General features: G+C 33.7%; 1 protein-coding gene across 2 annotated transcripts; it reads right to left on the bottom strand.

Moving 5' to 3' along the window:
- Positions 1-10,108: 10,108 nt before the first annotated feature.
- On the bottom strand, positions 10,109-17,149 carry LOC107424413 (kinesin-like protein KIN-7C). Of its 2 annotated transcripts, none has more exons than XM_048479283.2 (15): positions 16,947-17,149; positions 16,313-16,493; positions 15,550-15,897; positions 14,960-15,049; positions 14,755-14,855; positions 14,538-14,651; positions 14,377-14,458; positions 14,234-14,301; positions 14,070-14,135; positions 13,862-13,986; positions 12,756-13,092; positions 12,550-12,654; positions 11,505-12,470; positions 10,873-11,192; positions 10,109-10,768 (listed from the first exon to the last, which is right to left on the bottom strand). In XM_048479283.2, exons 3-15 carry the CDS (start codon positions 15,755-15,757, stop codon positions 10,447-10,449), a joined length of 2,904 nt encoding a protein of 967 aa, XP_048335240.2. In that variant the 5' UTR covers positions 15,758-15,897; positions 16,313-16,493; positions 16,947-17,149; the 3' UTR covers positions 10,109-10,446. The 2 variants fall into 2 exon arrangements, with proteins under 2 accessions (XP_048335240.2, XP_048335239.2); XM_048479282.2 differs by having other exon boundaries at positions 15,550-16,007.
- Positions 17,150-18,464: the final 1,315 nt, after the last annotated feature.

The raw sequence follows: 18,464 nt of genomic DNA on the forward strand, positions 1-18,464 counted from the left end.
AAGTTGGTTAATTTCTATAACTAATATATTATATATTAATCAAAACAAGATATATATGCATACCCATATCTTGTGTTGGGATATAAATGTTTACATTATTTTCTAAATGGCACTTCGTTTTTTCTGGATGATAGTCATGTTTAGGTAATATTTAAGGATCAAGTGATATAACCAAACGTACTTGTTCTTTTGTATCTACTTCTCAATGATTCCCAGCTATAATAGTAAAACACTTCAAAATTCTGTGTCTACGCAAAGTCGTAGAGATCTTATATTTGTAGCCTTGAAATAAACTGATATATATTAATAACTAAGAAGCAATTTGTTAAGCAATCATGAGAAAAAAAAAAAAAAAAGACTTCATGGCAAAGACTTGGAAGGGCCAAACCATAATCACCATGGATGGACAATCTTCTTTGTTGTCGAGGGTCGTAGCCAGTGAAGGTGGTTTCTGATTTTTGGCAAACGGTGAATGTCTAGTCCTGCAACATTCTACAAAGAGGCTTACAGCCTTTGTCACCTTGCTATCTGAGTAGGCAAGTACTATCACTTCCATAGCTTCCCGGATAAAGAAAACTCCAAGAGCCACAAGCATGAAAATCAAAATTACCCATCCAACCTATGCACACAACTTCATCAATCCCACACACACAAAAATCAAGTAAAAATAAAATTGATCAAAAATACATATTTTGTAGTTTTTTTTTTTTTCATATATAGCAATCAGTTTCTTCTATTATCTTCTGACTGTTGAATAAATTAATATTTGTGGACTTGGCATAATCAATTACTCACTTATAGGGCCTATTTATGCCATTAATGAGATTGGGTTATTTTATTATTTTGTAGTAGGGCCCTTGGTCACACACTCTCTATAAGACTCCAGTTGGCCCATTGGACTGGAGAACCAACTCTCTTTATAAGCCCATTGACTTATCCATATTTTTTTCCTAATATAATTATATTATCAAATTATTATTATTTTATGTATATCAAAAATTAATGGATAAGTTTGATTTGCAGAGCTATTTTAAAGGGTCTAGGGCAAGCAGACATTAAGAATACCATACAGTTTTTTTGGAGATTAAGGTTTTCAGAAATCTGAGAGTGGTTTGAGAGTAGTGTGTCCATAGGCACTACTTTACGTTGTTTCTATTTTGCAATATTAAAGATCTAATTTATCAATGGCTGCGTTAGGAGGTTAGTAATTTATGATTTATGGAATTTATTATGTATATTTAGATCCATAAAATTTCTAACAATTGGTATCAGAGCATGGTTAATATGTATAATAAATTTCATGTGATTTTTTGGATTATTACTGTATGTTCGGCCATTGAATAATCTATACATTTTGTTTTGTTTATTTTTCCTTCTTCTCCGATTCGAATACATGTGTAGATTAAGAGAATCAAAATTACATATCTTGTGAATATATAAGATTCATGCTCGATTGTGTTTGTGATGTTTATATATTTGCTGGAATCTGTGTGATAATACTTTTGATTATGTATGCATATCTATATATAACCGATTGCTATTTCTTCATTAAAAAAAAAAAATCCTTAAAATCCGAATAATGGTTATTGATGCTATTTGAAAACTGGGCTATGTTTTATTGGAGTTTATGGATTGCATGTAGTAGTTTAGACTAATCAATTTGGTTCAAAACCTTGTAAAATCTGTTGATTTTGAAACTTCCATGGCCGAATATAAACCTTGCTTGGATGTTTATTTTGGGTTGATTTTGAATCAAATTGATTTGTGGGAAACGTTGCCCAAGGGAAGACGAAACTATCACCGCCGGTATTGCCGAAAATGGAGTCCGAAACGGCGAGATAGAGCCGGGTAAGAAATCGGATCGCGGGACTTGTACAGGTTGGAATCGGGTCAGACCCGGCCCGGCTAGCTGAGGAAGAAGGCGCAAACGACGTGCCGTTTTGGGCTTACTACTGATGTCATCTGCTGACATCAGCACGACACGTCGTTTGCTGACGTCAGCAGGCCAAAAAAAAAAAAAACTTATTATTTTTTTATTGATTTATTTGTTGTTTATTTATTAATTAATTTGATGATTCAATTGTTCAATTTATTTATTTATTGTTTATTTATTTGTTTATTTATCACATTCCAATTTTATTAAATTAAATTAAATATTTGTGATTGGAAAATTGGATTGTGTGAGCTTACCCAAAGAGGCTTTGTGCCTAGTTCGTATAGTAGTGTAGGATTTTAGGTACTCACCTGTCGTGAGACTTATTTTGTCTGCATTATGTGTACCAATGTAATGTATATTGGCATAGTGGATGGGTTATCTTTTATTTATCTATATCATGAAATTACCAATTTGTTAATTATCTCTCACTTATTAACCAGGATCTATACGGGTAACTAGGCTACCCTGTCGGTAGTTTTAGTTGCTTTGTATGATGCTTGGAATGGCAGTGAAAGTTAATTAAATGCCATGTATTGCAGGTTCTGAGTTACCCTGTCGGTGATTCAGTTCAATGCATTTGCTTGTGGTTATTTGGTTGACTGTCCCTGGCCCGCGTAAGGGTATCTTTAGTGCTACAAAGACCCTAAGCGATATTTATGTTTGTGTTTTTGTGTTGAGAGATTGGAAAATAGTAATTGAATTGTCTTAAATTTTTGAATATCTTGTTGTTTACTATTTTGGAGCTAGTAGCACCCCAAACCTTCTGCCCATGATTGCCATGATGAAATTTGATGGGACAAATTATCAGAAATGGAAAAAAATTTGAGTTATGAATTTGACCTTCATGAAATTGGATTTGGCTTTGGAGATAGATCCACCAGAGATATCGACTGATGAGAATACTGCAGCAGCTAAGAAACTTTATGAGGATTGGAAACACTCTAATAAGTGCTGTATGATGATGATGGAGAATTACATGGATGAGGCCATATATGCTAGTATTTGTAAAGTGGATACTGCAAAGGGACTTCTTGAGGAGATAGGAAAGAAGTTTATCAAGTTTGATATGAATGAAAAACATCATTATTTGGACCTATTGAATAATACCAAGTATGATGGTATTAAAGGAGTAAGGGACCATATTATGCTACTTTCCTCCTATTATAATAAGCTGAAGGACCTTAAGATGGATATTGGAGAGGAGTTCTTGACCTATTCTATAATGAGGAGTCTTCCATCACATTTTGATAATATAAGGTCGAGTTTGAATACTAAGAAAGAAGGTTGTAGCTTGGAGAAATTGACTGCTATCCTTTTCAAGGAAGATGATGATATTAAATTAAGTAAGTCTAGATCTGTTGCTATGGTTTCACATCAGGTAGATAAGTCCAAGAAGTTTTTCCAAAAGAAGGGACAAGGATTCAAGCCAGGACAAGGTTTCAAGCCTGGGCAGGGTTTTAACCCCAATAGGAAGAAGTTTTCTGGTATGAAGCCTAAAAGGCCGAGGGATGGTGTTTTTCAGATTAGAGAAAGGAAAGAGTACTTCAATGGAAGGTATGGATACTGCAATAAAATTGGGCACAAGAAGATAGACTGTTGGACCTTAAAAGGAAAGTAAGAGAAGAAATGTAATATTTTAATGATTGAGACCAATATTATCGATGTGCCTATGAATTCTTGGTGGTTAGATACTGGAGCAACAATTCATGTTACTAATTCATTGCAGGGGATGATAAGCCGAAGGGGCCCAACAAATCTTGAGCAGCATATTTATATGGGAGATAGCTCAAGAGTGAAGGTGGACATTGTGGGAACAATCAAGTTGAAGTTTGCCACTAGATATGCTTTGGAGTTGCAAGAAGTTTCCTATGTACCTTCAATAAGAAGAAACTTGTTATCTATTTCTGTTTTGGATAGTCAAGGTTATAGTTTTTTGTTTGGAAATAACAAAGTTGAATTATTTAAGGATGGTAAAGTTGTTGGTTTTGGAACTTTATGTGGCAATTTATATAAGCTTGACTTATTTAATAATGGTCTCAATTTCTCCGTTAATTCTGTTGTTGCTCCTATTATTGCTTCCAAACGCCCAAGAGTTAATGACAATTCCTCAATGTTATGGCATAAATGTTTGGGACATATTTCTAAGCACAGAATAGAAAGGTTAGTGAAGGATGGGATACTTTCTAATCTTGATTTCTCTGATCTGTTAACTTGTGTTGAATGTGTGAAAGGGAAGTTAACTGCCAAGGTAAGAAAGGATACGTTAGCTAGGTGTGGAGATGTTTTGGAGTTAATCCACACTGACATATGTGGACCTTTTACACCAACTGCTTTGGGTGGTTATAGATATTTTATTACCTTCATTGATGATTACTCTCGTTATGGACATGTTGAGCTTATTCGTGAGAAGTCAGATTCTTTAGTTGCCTTTGAGTTTAAGGTAAAGATGGAGCTTTAAAAGAATAAGAAAATAAAAGCTGTAAGGTTCGATAGAGGTGGTGAGTTTTAAGGTAGATATGATGAGACTGGAAGAAACCCAGGGCCTTTTGCTATTTATTTACGTGGGTGTGGCATTGATGCGCAATATACAATGTCTGGTCCACCTCAGCAAAACGGTATAGCTAAGAGAAGGAATAGGATTTTGTTGGATATGGTGCGGTTTATGTTGGCAAATTCTAGTTTGCCAGATTATTTGTGGGGAGAGGCTTTAAGGACGGCGGCTTATATTTTGAATCAAGTTCCAAGTAAGTCCATTCCTAAGACACATTTTGAGTTGTGGTCAGAAAGAAAGCCTAATTTGCACCATTTTCGAATATGGGGTTGCAAAGCTGAAGTAAGGATTTATAATCCCCAAATTAAGAAGTTGGATCCTAAAACCATTAGTGGATATTTTGTTGGCTATTGTATAAGATCTAGGGGTTCAAGATTCTTTTGTCCTTCTCACACCACCAAGATCGTGGAATCAGACAGGGCCATTTATTTTAATGATGATTTTGGATTTGATGATAATAATGGAACAAGGGTGCCTCAATTTAGAGAAGAAAGTGTTTTCATTCCCAGTATAATTGTTCCTGATAGAGATATTGTTGATCCAGTAGTTGATGAACCAGTAGTTGGTCAGAATGAACTCATTGTTGAAGAGCAGGATATTCCAGCTATTGCAGATGCTGATGTATCTTTGAGAAGGTCACAAAGGACTAGAAGATCAGCTATTCCTGATGACTATGAGGTTTACTTGCAGGAGCATGAGTTTGACATAAGTGATGATTCAGATCCAGTCACTTATGAGGAGGCCATAAGCAGTTCAAACTCAAATTTTTGGTTGGATGCAATGGAAGATGAAATGAAATCCATGGCATCAAATAGAGTTTGGAATTTGGTTGAGTTACCAGAGGGTAGCAAGCCTATTGGGTGCAAATGGATCTTTAAGACTAAAAAAAACTCCAATGGTCAAGTGGAGAGGTATAAGGCTAGACTTGTAGCTAAATGGTTTAGCTAGAAGGAAGGAATTGATTATACAGAGACTTTCTCTCCTGTATCCACAAAGGATTATTTTAGAATCATTATGGCAATTGTGGTGTATTATGACCTGGAGTTGCATTAGATGGATGTCAAGACTGTTTTTCTGAATGGTGATTTATATGAGGATGTATATATGGTTCAACCAGTTGGTTTCCAACAAACAGGGAATGGTAATTTGGTTTGTAAGCTTAAGAAATCTATTTATGGTCTTAAGCAAGCTTCAAGACAATGGTATCTTAAGTTTGATAAGGTTGTCACCAAAATTAGCTTTAAGAAGAATGTTGTGTTTGATAGATGCATATATATGAAGGTCAGTGGGAGCAGTTTTATATTTCTGGTGTTGTATGTTGATGACATACTTTTGGCTACTAATGACACTGACCTATTAGCTGAGACAAAGCAGATGTTGTGCAACCATTTTGATATGAAAGATCTTGGTGAAGCTTCTTTTGTTTTGGGCATCAAGATTGTTCGAGATAGGACTAATTGTGTGTTGCAATTGTCTCAGAGAGCTTATATTGATAGAATCCTTAAGAGATTTGATATGCATAATTGTTCTCCTAGAAGTGTACCGGTTACGAAAGGTGAAAAATTTTCTAAGGATCAGTGTCCCAAGAATGATAGAGAAAGGATGGCAATGAAGAATGTTCGCTATTCTTCAGCAGTGGATAGTTTGATGTATGCTCAGGTTTGTACACGGCCTGATATAGTTTTTGCTGTGGTTGTGCTTAGTAGATTTATGAGCAATCCCGGTCCTATTCATTACCAAGCAGTTAAAAAGGTTTTTAGGTATCTTCAGGGTACTAAAGATCATATATTGACATATCGTCGCACCAACTCTCTTGAAGTATTGGGTTATAGTGATGCAAACTATAAAGGTTGTGTAGATGATAAGAAATCTACCACTGGTTATATATTTATCATGGCAGGAGGTGCTGTGTCTTGGCGGAGTGCCAAGCAGTCAGTGACAGCATCCTCGACTATGGAGGCAAAATATGTGGCGTGTTATGAGGCTACCCGTCATGCAGTTTGGCTACGGAATTTTATTCGTGATTTAGGAGTAGTTGACTCCATTGAGAGGCCTATTATGATGTATTGTGATAATACTGCAGCGGTATCTTTCTCCAATAATTTAAAAGGTACTCCTGGTGCAAAGTACATTGATGTGAAATATTTTGTAGTAAAGGAGAAAGTTGAAGAGGGCCTCATTACTGTTGTTCACACGCCGACTTATAGCATGGTGGCAGATCCACTGACCAAGGCTTTACCGGTAGGCATATTTGAGGAGCATGTGTCCCGTATGGGATTGTTAGGCAGTTGAGACTGCTGTGGGTCAGTGGGAGTTTGTTATATTTTCTGTAGTAATATCCATATTGAGTATTATTTATTTCTTTGAATATTTTAATACATTGATGTATGTGGATCATTATTTATTTATGAGATGATTTATTACACATATTATTGCTCCTTGTATTTACAGGCCTGTTGAGACTATTAGTCTATGTATATGTGTATGTTGATCCACAAGTGCCATAGTGAATCCCTACTATCTAGTTTGGGTATATTGTTGTATCCTGTCGATACGTAATGTGCTTGAATGAAATGGTTTTGTGTGTTGGGGGATTGCATATGGTTAGGTAAATCTCTACTACCTAGACTGAGTTTATGGCATGCAAAATACTCAGTTGAAATTGTATAATGTTTTGGGAGATTTACTGAGAGAATCTCTACTGCCTAGTCTAGTATATTGTTGTGCCCTGTCGGTATACTATATATTTGGATGAAATGGCATTATGGTTCGGGAGATTATATAGTAAGTGAGTTTGGATTTTATATGATGATGATTATGCAGTCCAAGTGGGAGAATGTTGAATAAATTAATATTTGTGAACTTGACATAATCAATTACTCACTTACAGGGCCTATTTATGTTATTAATGGGACTGGCTTATTTTATTATTTTGTAGTAGGACCTTTTGTCACACACTTTCTATAAGACTCCAGTTGGCCCATTGGACTGGAGGACCAACTCTCTTTATAAACCCATTAACTTATCCATATTTTTCCTAGTATAATTATATTATCAAATTATTATTATTTTATGTAGGGGTGGGCAAAATCCAATCCAACCCGTTCAATCCGCCCAATCCAATCTATTTTTAACGGTTTGGATTGGATTTTTACATCAATTGGATTGGATTGGGTTCAAAATATTATAAATTGTATGGATTGGATTGGTTATGAATTGGAAATACCAATCCAATCCAATCCAAATAATATATTATATAACTAAAAAATTATATATTTTTTATTTTTTTCATTTTTATATATTAATTTTAGAATATTTTTTTCATTTTTGTATATTAGTTTTTAAATTTTTTTTCCCATTTTTATATATTGATTTTTAATATATATATATATATATATATATTTTTTTTTTTCTTTTACATCCCCATATCCCAAATCCTAAATCAAATTGTAAGTTGTAACGCTAAACTAAACATTTACCTTTGTTGCCGCCCACCACCAGTCCATCACCATCATCATAATATATATAGTTTTTTTACATCCCCATCATATATATATCTACATATTGTATACATTTGTTACTTATATATATATATATATATATATATAAATGTTTAAATATAATTTATTGCTAATTTTATTGTTTTGATCTTTGTAGAGCTTACAGAATCAACTAAAATTAGTGAACCTGTCAACGTTGATTGATTTATGATTTACCAAAGTTTTAAAGTTAAAAAAAAAAAAGGAATTATGCATTGATTTTTGAGTGAATGAATTTTGACGAATGTATTATTTTACATTATTTGTTATAACAATTTTAATTTGATTTTATAGGAGTGAGATGATGACATTAATGTTTGCTATTTAATAAGTGCATGATGTGTATCATTTGCTACATTTTCTTCTTTTATTTTCCATTGTAGACTATGTTGTATTATTCTAATTGTATTTTATGTTTGGATAATTATAATTTATTATTTATATTTTATATTTGGAAAATTTTTTATTTGTATTATATATTTATAAATTAGTAAGTTTCAAACCGATCAACCAATCCAAACCAAACCGATCATAAATGGTTTGGTTTGGATTGTAAATTAGAAAACCGATATGTATGGATTGGGTTGTATTTCGGTCCAAAACCGAACCAACCCAATCCGTGCCCACCCCTAATTTTATGTATATCAAAAATTAATGGATAAGTTTGATTTGCAGAGACTATTTTAAAGGGTCTAGGGCAAGCAGACATTAAGAATACCATACAGGTTTTTTGGAGATTAGGGTTTTTAGAAATCTGATAGTGGTTTGAGAGTAGTGTGTCCATAGGCACTACTTTACGTTGTTTCTATTTTGCAGGATTAAAAATCTAATTTATCAATGGCTGCGTTTGGAGGTTAGTAATTTATAATTTATGTAATTTATTATATATATTTAGATCCATAAAATTTCTAACATTGACTTCAAAAGATGTAGAAAACAGGTGCAGTAACATTACCGAATTATTTATTCTAGCAGATAAATCAATGCAGAACAACATTCATTGCGAATAACTTCTTGATATTATTGGAATGCTCCATGAATTAGAGAATCAATTTTTTCATCGAGTAATTCACTGCTCTTCACACCAAAAATAAAAAATAAAACAGGAGGAAAAGATAAGAAAGCTATACATAATTATTCACTTTTGAGGATGATCCAAACAGACCAACATAACTTTTAGAGACCAGATAATGAGGTTTAGACACAATATTACCATTTAATTTAAGGCTGGTGTCTTATTATCAACGAAGAGAGGAAAGGATAAAATATAACTTATGGTGGCCATCATGAATTTTTATATTTTATTTTATATGAAATATGCAAAACATGCTGTACTTGTGGAAAATTATTTTGATGGCAGTCACAAAAAAAAAAAAAGGAAAAAAAAAGAAGATAATAATAATAATAATAATAATAATAGTTGATATGATGCAGGCCACGTGATCTAATTCCAACTTTCAAAAAGGGACTCTCAAGAATATTAAAATAAAAAATAATCTTCCAAGAGAAGCTTTAAGTGTAAAATGTTTATAATTTTTTTTTTGGAGTAAAATGTTTATAATTATCGGATCCTGATTCATAAACATAATAAATGGAGCAAGTGTGGACAAAGTGAAACATATGGGGCAAGGCTCATGAGTAATGAGGAGAGGATATATTTTATTACTAAACTGATAAAGATTAGTATTCATATAATTATCATTCTCAATACGAAAAGATCTCTTGTCTATTTTGTAATTTATTTGATTGTTATTTCTCTTCCGATTTTCCAACATTAACGATCTCTTTGTCGTTATACTCAAATGTTCGAGCTGTTCATGCCGATTTTAATTTGGCATTGCAAGTTCATGGTCAAGCTCATAATTCATATATGAAATAAAAGGTTTAAGGTAGGTGTGTTGCCACCCCCAAAAAAAAAAAAAAAAAAAACAAAACAAAACAAAAATTTACTGTACCTAATAATGAATATCAACAAAAGTTTTCAGCTTTCAACCAAAAAAAAAAAAAAAAAAAAAGGGGTAAATTTCTAGGTTTAGGATTCAAACCTCCTTCCGAATGAAATCTGCCTTGCCCAAATAGCGATAAAAAGAAAAAATAATAGTAATAATAAAAATAAAATAACCAAAAAGTTGCAATAGTTGTTGAATAGCCATATATTTTACACTCTCATATTTAACCTTAATATTTGTTGAATGGAAGTGCAAGAAACGACTATAACATCGGCATTAGTATTACAATTACATCACTTCTACTAATTACAACCAAATTTACAAGCTTTCTTACAATCAATTACAATCAGAAATGGAACATGTAAAATGGACTTTTGTTTAAAAAAGGAGAAATGAAGAAGAAAGAATCCATACTCATCTATGTAAATGGACCCCAGGGAATCACTGCACAGGCTATAGCCACAGCAAAGCTTAAACGAGAGACTTCATCCTCTGCCTCAATCGGCTATGATATTTCCGGCTTGTGCGTCTGGGTGTAAATCTGAGTCCAAACATCTCCTTGAATGCTTGTGGCTTTCCTGATCCCGCCAGCTTCGCAACAATGGTGGCACTCTCAGTGATGTGGTTCATGTCTTTCGTGTCAGTCCACAAACGGTGGGCCAATTGCAACTTCCTGTGTTTTGTATTCAAACCAATGCCCCACTTTAGGTAGATGTTTTCTCTTTCAGTTTTAGAGAGCTTCTTCTGAATTTGATTGCTCAGCATCTGCCTCTCAAGAGACAGAGCCTTTATGCTGTCCACATAAGTTTATTTTTAGAAGTTTTCTTATACAAAAACTAATGCAAAAGTAACAAGTTTTGTGATCTTCCTGGAGAAGTGTTAAAAGAGTGTTTTTACCTTGATGCAAGAGTTAGAGTTCGACCATCTTCCACGGTTTGATTACCTCGAGAAAATATGTCCCTTATGAAGGTCAATCTTCTCAGTTCTACCTCCATGTAGATAGAATCAGATGGATCGCCTTTAAATAGCAGGAAGAAGTAAGTTCTGTGGACCAATGACACATTGCAAGCATGCCAAAGTTCAATAATCTCTTTTTGGAGCCTCTTAAATTCTGAAGGCCATTTTGGAGGATTTCCTTCTTCAATGGAAATTGGGTCCAACCCAACATCTTTTACATTCTTTGCATATGGTACAGGTTTTAATTCTTTCTCTGGGAACTGTTGCACAAAACCACCCTCATTAAAAAATAGATGACTCTACTTCTGCAAGTAGCAGAGATATATATTGCCTTCAGAGAAATAGTCCTTCTATCTTAATATCTAGATCAGTACCTTTTGCAGTTCCTGCTACATTCTAATGGAGTTCCTTACAGTAGTTTAACAACTTTCTTTTTCTTTTTTTTTTTTTTTTTAACAGAATAGCAGAGAAAGAGTTAACTACTTTCATAGATTTTCTCCTTAGTATCTGACTTACACTTAAAATTTACGCTAATTGTAAAGAAGGGGTGACAAAAGAAAGTGAAAACTCACCTTTGAATCAGCAAGAGGTTCCTCAATTGGAGTTGAGAGAACAGATTTTTCCACTGTTCCATCAGCTGAACTGTCAATGTTGGTGATGTTGTCATCCTTTGTAGATACGGTTTTCGGTGACTGCGGCTCATCGACAGCAGCACTCCTTGCAGAAGCCTTAGAACCATTTCTTGACAATCTTTTGTTGTCATCACCATAGTTTAATGCAGGAAGCTTCTTTTGCAAACCCTCTGGTCTTCCTGTGAAATTTTTCTCAAATGTAACTGGTGGTGTGCTCTGAATCCTTTCTACTTTCTCAAACCAATCTGGAGATAAAGTAGTTGTTAGACTTGCTTTACAACTTCTACTCCTCGGCAACTTCAAGAATGTGGAGCCAGATACCCATTCAGATGTTTTTTCAGGAGACGGAATTATAAAACTTGATTGGAAGCCATTCACCGTTTTATCTTCCTTAATTGAGGAGGTTTCTAAGAATTCTTGATTTGAGTTATCTCCATTATCAACAATCGTCAATACTGAAGTAGCTGTGTTTGCTACAGGAGATGATGCATTTGAATTAACGCATCTGGTTAGGCTTGAATCTGACATGTTTGACTCTACATATCTATTTGTGCTTGAATCTTCCGTCTCAGCTTCCTTGTAAAGATCATCTAAATTTTCACCAGACTGTTCTTTGGTTTCTTCCTGGTACAGATCAATTTCAACATAATTAGGAACACCAACTGACAACCGTGGAGAGGAATCATTGTGCAGAAAAGTCTCCTCAAGTTCAGGAATTTGTAGAAAAATCTCATCAGAACTGCTCCTGCTCTGTGCATCTGAGTTCTGTGATGTTTCAATTTCATAAGATCTGACACTGTCATTTATGCTTTGAGAGTGAGCAAAAGCAAGTTTCCCTGATGTTTGATTTTCAAAGTCCCATGAATTTCGCACTCGCAGTTTGGGGTAGTAATGATCCATATCCACCTGGAGAAATATCAACGGAAACCAAACTTAGAAAGGACGGGGAAGTGAAAATGGATTCTTCAGTGAGTAGAACACATACCGATACCATAGATGATTTATCATCTCCAACTACTTGCAGCAGATCTTTAACCTGAGCCTGAGCAAGATCTCGTTGTAGAGATACCTCTGATAACTCCTTCAAGAGCTGCATGGTGGATAAAATAAACAAAACATTCAGGTTTCAGCCATTAACAAGTTGCTCTTTATGATTTAGGCAAAACAGTTTGATTCTAAAATTCCAATCACCTTTTCAATTTGAAGATCCTTTTCTCTCAGTAATGCAGCACTATCAGATGGATTGTTAATTAGTCCTCCACTTCTCAATTCAGACTCCAATCTAGACAATTCTCTTTGCAAATGCTTCACCAATGCTTTATCAGACATGACTACATTGACTTGTGCATTGGTTGTGACTTCTTTAGCACAGCTTGCAAACAAAAGGGTGTTTCTAGATTGCTCAACATGACTTCGTGCAGGACTCAAAGTACAGATGATGGCAGTTCTGGCATTTCCCCCCAAGGACGATTGCAGTATGCGAGTTAGCTTTGAATCTCTGTAAGGAACATGTCCATTTCTTCCCTTGCTGCAACAAGTCTCAAAATTATGAAATTTAGTAGCAGGTGAAACAATTTTCTTCTAATGCTTGGGCTTCAATTTTATGAGATTAAGAGAAAGAATCAAATGCAAAAGGTGCTGAAGTCGTCATATGGTTAACAAGAAGAACTACAAAAGGTTTTAGCAAAGACTTGAATTTTCTAACATAATCAGTCCCTCATTATATACAAAGCGGCAATTATTTAATAACAAATACACTGCCTCAGATGGAAAAGACGTAATTCAGGACAGTTTAAAACAAGAATATACTAATATTGTTCTGATACAATTTGTATCATTTTTCTTCACCAGAAGGGTATCAGCAGTGATACAAGCATGCAACACTCTTAATATGTGGTGTCTCACATATATAAAAATAATTAAATAAATAAGAGTCCAAAATTGATGCATTATAACAATATGAGGTCCAACATCATAAAAGAAACCACTGGTGATAAAGTTTTACCGATATGGAATGCCGAATGCAAAAAGATTGAGGAACATACAATTACAGCTCTTACTGTTCGGAGTACTATTTCTGTCAGGGATTATCATGATTGAGAGACAACAAGAAAACCCATCATAATGAATGAAGAGCAAGTGTAGGACATTTGGAAATAATGTAGTACATGTAGAACTACACTCTCGTATCATAGTTCATTGTAAACCAGTTGTCTCATCAAGGTAAACTGATCCTCAAGCATGATCAAGAAGGTTTAAAGAACAAAAAATGAAAACAACAATCTAAGCAAGCTGACCTGAGCTTCCGGATTACAGTGCCCAGAGTTAATAAACTCCGATTTATATGACAACCTTCTTTCAACCTAGTGCCAGCTGATAATGTTTGAGATGCACGTTCACTTCCTGCAAGATCAACAAAGTTCTGTACGAAAAGGAAAACAACAATTATACCACTGTCGTTTTTATAGCTTCTTTGATCAATATATATATATACTTATTCCTTACCACAGTAGCTGTAAGGGAGCTTGACTTGTCATTGCCAAGAAATTCACGTGCTGAACTTTCAACCGTCTGACAGCATCAAATTATAAGGTGAAAGGTCAGATAAAATTCATAATAGTTATTGGACATTGCATCATAAATTTTTGCAGTGAAAGCAGTCAGTATACCAGTCTGAGAATCTGATGAGATCTGGAGCTTGCTTCATTTAGGGAAGTCTCACCTATCTGTCTTTGAGCTGCAAAAATGCAATAGCACATTGTTTATACTTCCAGTCACAATTCAACAATGGAAAAACACTTTGCTTCCTTACCTTCACAGATAGATAGAAGTTCTCTGAAATGATTCCAATCCCTCAGAGTTTCCTCTGTGAGTCGCTCGACAATTGTCCCTCTCTGTCAGAAAGGTTATAAATTAGTACAAGACATTCATATAAGAAGTTTTTCAGCATGAGATAATGATATTCACATTCACCTCCGGATCATCAAGAAGTCTAAGTGGAGTGCTATCTGCACTAAGGAGGTCTCTGACCGATTCGTTATATATCTCCATAGCAGAGAACTTCAAACAAAATTCTCTTTCTTTGTGCTACATTAATACATATTATTATTTAAACAACTGAAATCCAAGAAACAAATGAAATTTGCTAGAACTAATACAAATAACCAGTGATATATTAATCTTAACTTACATTGTTTATGTAGTCATATATATCTGCAACAGTGTACTCAGTAATTCCACTCATGGTGTATGTCTTTCCGCTGCTTGTTTGTCCATATGCAAAAATACTTGCTGAATGCAGAGTTTCATGGTTTAAGATGTACACATTTTTTTTAAGTTCTGGAAGGAAACCAAAACAGAATTATGGCCAATAAGGTAAGATGGGCTCTACTTACAGTTTATACCATTGACCACCGAAAGAGCAACTTCCTTGGCTGCTTCTTCATACACCCGCCTCGTGGAGCAATCAAACCTAAATACTCTATCTGGTGACGAAATCAGGAAATAATAAAGGTTAGGAAAGAAGCACATTTGTTGCTAGCTCCATGTCATATTAGCACAAACTGGCTAGACAAAAAGCTTTGCTTATTACTTGTTAAAAAAAAAAAAAAATTATTGATTCAACATGGCAAAATTCACAACATGGTGAAGATGTAACTTATTGAGGAAAAAAAATTGGCTGTAATTAGCCTTAATACTGATTAAAAAAAAATATCTCAAAATAAAATCCTGACCATATGAAAATCTTAAACTTGTAACTTAAGAAAAATGTCAGAATCAGATAATCAAGTGGAATTGAGTGACATCATGTTGAAGATACAGCAATGTGGTATACTTTTGCCTGACAACAATAGCAAAATTTCAGGAATACAAGAAATTCCAGACAATTTGAGAAATTCAGAAACAACAAATTTGACAATCAAGTTTTCCAAAAAGGAAATTTCAAAGTTTTTGAATATATAACACAGAAGAAGAACTTCCTTACCAAATGTATAGGCAGTTGGGTACATGGAGCGCTCGGAAAGTGAGAGGTTGTTCCTGTAGATGATAGTGTTATCATTGATGCATTCCCAATCCGAAACATCATTCCTCTCAGCTTCCTTCTCGTTTAGAGGACGAAGCCGAACCGAAACAAAGATTTTCTCATTGCCACCCGGCCCTGGAGTTGGCTCCTCGCCACCAACGGCTCCCATACTTGAACCTCACCCTAATGTCTTCCCAAACCCGCCTTCAAGGAAAATATTATAATCTGACCATTTATGAAGAATTCAGTATGCTCCAATCAAGACCATTAATCATTGCCACTTTGTTTTTGAGCCAAAAATAACTTTTTCTGCAAAAGTCGGTTAATGCATAAAGATTCAGAGCGTTGAACAAAGCAATATGTCTTGCTGGGCTCGTACAGAACACAATGACCACACAAAATTACACTACAATCATCATCTGCAATCAACAAATTAATCATGGTCAATGCTAATTCGACCAATTTTATTCAGTATTTTGTCTGGAGCATTTTTTTATTTAGAAATGTCATTAAATATATATATATATATATATATATATATATATAAATATACATTTTCTGTATTTTAATGGAAAATTTGGAGTTTTCTGAAACTGGTCCCGGATTACAGACTGTCAAAGAATTACTCTAATATCACACAGCACTTTGATTATTGAATACGTAGTCTCGAACCTTTTTTTTTTTTTTTTTTCTTTTCTTTAGAGAAAAAATAAATGAAAATTACCTTGGAAATTGAGAATTGGCAGTCACTTTCAAGGAATGTTTATGACCTCACGAAGATTCTTCTCTATCTTCAATGCAAAGAGAAAGAGTTTCAATGGCAGTCCGAAATGCTAAAGAAATTGATTTTTTTCTGACGGGAATTCTTGTCTCTTTGGCCGTTTCGGTATTTCCTAAATTTAGCCCTGCACAAAAAAATCCAACCAAAAACACCTCCATTATCAGAAATCCCCATAAATAGAAAACTCGAAGACTAAATTCGGAAACTCTTCCTTATATATTCACGCAGATTCACAGATTTTAGCAAGATTAACAAATTTCAGATATTTCTCAACGCAGTACAGAATTTGCACGCGAAATTCCGAACCCAAAAAAAAAAAAGGAACTACAGCTTCTTTAATCAGCTAGAGTTGCTTTGTTTCCTTAGCAGAGAAGGTTTCGAAATTTTGAATCCGAATAAACAATGCAACTTTTCTAGACGTATTCAGATTTTTGAATTTCAAGTCAAAGCTCATTCTCATTTTCCAAAAGCACCAAAAAGAAATAAAAAATAACAAATGATCAATAATGGCCTGCATTTGAAATTCAACAACGGAAACATTTTCTCAATTAAAAATAGTTTGCAAAAATCCTCTCACCTAATGCGAATCCAAACTCAGCTTACTGAGAGAAACAAACGCCTCCAAAGAGTGGGAAAAAATAATGGAGCTCGTTGGAGCGAAAGAGAACGAGACGCAAACTATCAGTCTCTCTTTCTTTTATTCAGTTTCTTTTTTTGTTCTTTTTTTTTAATCATGGTTAATTTAGTAATTTTAAAGAGTCGTCGTTTTGTGAGGTTTTTTGATCTCAGATTATAGTATTTTCTAGGACCAGGTGTGAATGAGTGGTTATGGCGTCGATTTCTTTGTTAATTGTTAGTTTGCCTTCCGCCTTTCCTTGCTGCCTTGATTAATAATAGCCTTTAAATTAAAACTACCGCGCTAATTGGAGAAAGATCCGAAAACCGGAATGTCAATTTACATTTCTATCCATGACGTTCCACCTAATTTGCTTGGTCACCAAGCCTGTATGTGGCATTGAATAAATTATCTAACAATAATAATAATAAATTTAATAAATAACAAAAATAATAAGAGTCACAGTAAATAATCAGCTGGAGCACGTGATAGATTTCACCCAAAAAGTAAACCAAAAAGTTTTTCCTACCGGCCATCTTAAATGGAAAGTTCAGAAAAATTATGAAGGGCCTAAAAGCCATTTAATAATAACGTATGAAATTTTAAATAATAAATATTTTTCAGAATTGAAGGTCCAATGATTTGTACAAGCATAAAGTTTTTAAAAAAAAACAAAAAAGAAATAAATTAAGATTTTTTATAAAGTCTACCACCTATCAACTCATTTGGTAGAAAATTTAAATTTTATCTTGTAAGGTAGGTTATTTATACGACTTAATACATTTATTTATTTTGGGATACCTAACACATTTTCCCTTATTAAATATTTTTTGACACTTTAATTTTTTTATATTTAAATCTTTAAAGTTGAATTTTGCTTGAAAAATAATTTCTAAAATGTTAAAAATGATCAATTTAAAAACTATTTGTCCAATAGAAATTCAATTTAAAAATTATTTATATAAAACAATTCAAATTCAAGAATTAAAACATTAAATATTTGAATTTAAAAATTAAAGTGTCAAAATATGTTTAATTAAAGGAAAAAAGACACAAATTACATTTTTGTTTATTGTATTTTTAATCTTTTACTTTATAACAATTCCACATTTAACAAAAACTAAAAAGAAATTTGTTTTTTGATTGGAAAACAAATTCAGCGTAAACAATCTACGCAAATCAAATCAGAATTCAAGAGAAATAAAAATATAAAATAATAATTTTCATAAAATATTTTTGTTATTTATGTTGGTATTTGAAAAATCTTCAGTTTATTAATATTTATCTTACAATTAAAAAACTATATTAAAAAAATTATATAAATAGTATTAGATTAGACGGCAGCGTAGCGAGTAGCGTACTCCAAAACAAAAGCATTCGAATCGTGGAGTCAACATGGGAAATAGAGGTAAAGAAAAAGGTGGCAGGGGGGACCACTTTTGACTGTAAAGAATTATAAGGTGCTGACACCTCCATGTG

Source organism: Ziziphus jujuba, chromosome 7, assembly GCF_031755915.1.
Source record: "Ziziphus jujuba cultivar Dongzao chromosome 7, ASM3175591v1".
NCBI lineage: Eukaryota > Viridiplantae > Streptophyta > Magnoliopsida > Rosales > Rhamnaceae > Ziziphus > Ziziphus jujuba.

Bases quoted from the DNA above. Each gene is read 5' to 3' on its own strand.
- LOC107424413 (XM_048479283.2), bottom strand. From the start codon at position 15,757: ATGGGAGCCGTTGGTGGCGAGGAGCCAACTCCAGGGCCGGGTGGCAAT. The intron at 14,136-14,233 runs GTATACTGACTG...TGATGCTGTCAG, and splicing joins CTCATCAGATTCTCAGACTG to ACGGTTGAAAGTTCAGCACG. The intron at 13,093-13,861 runs GTCAGCTTGCTT...GACTTGTTGCAG, and splicing joins ACTGTAATCCGGAAGCTCAG to CAAGGGAAGAAATGGACATG.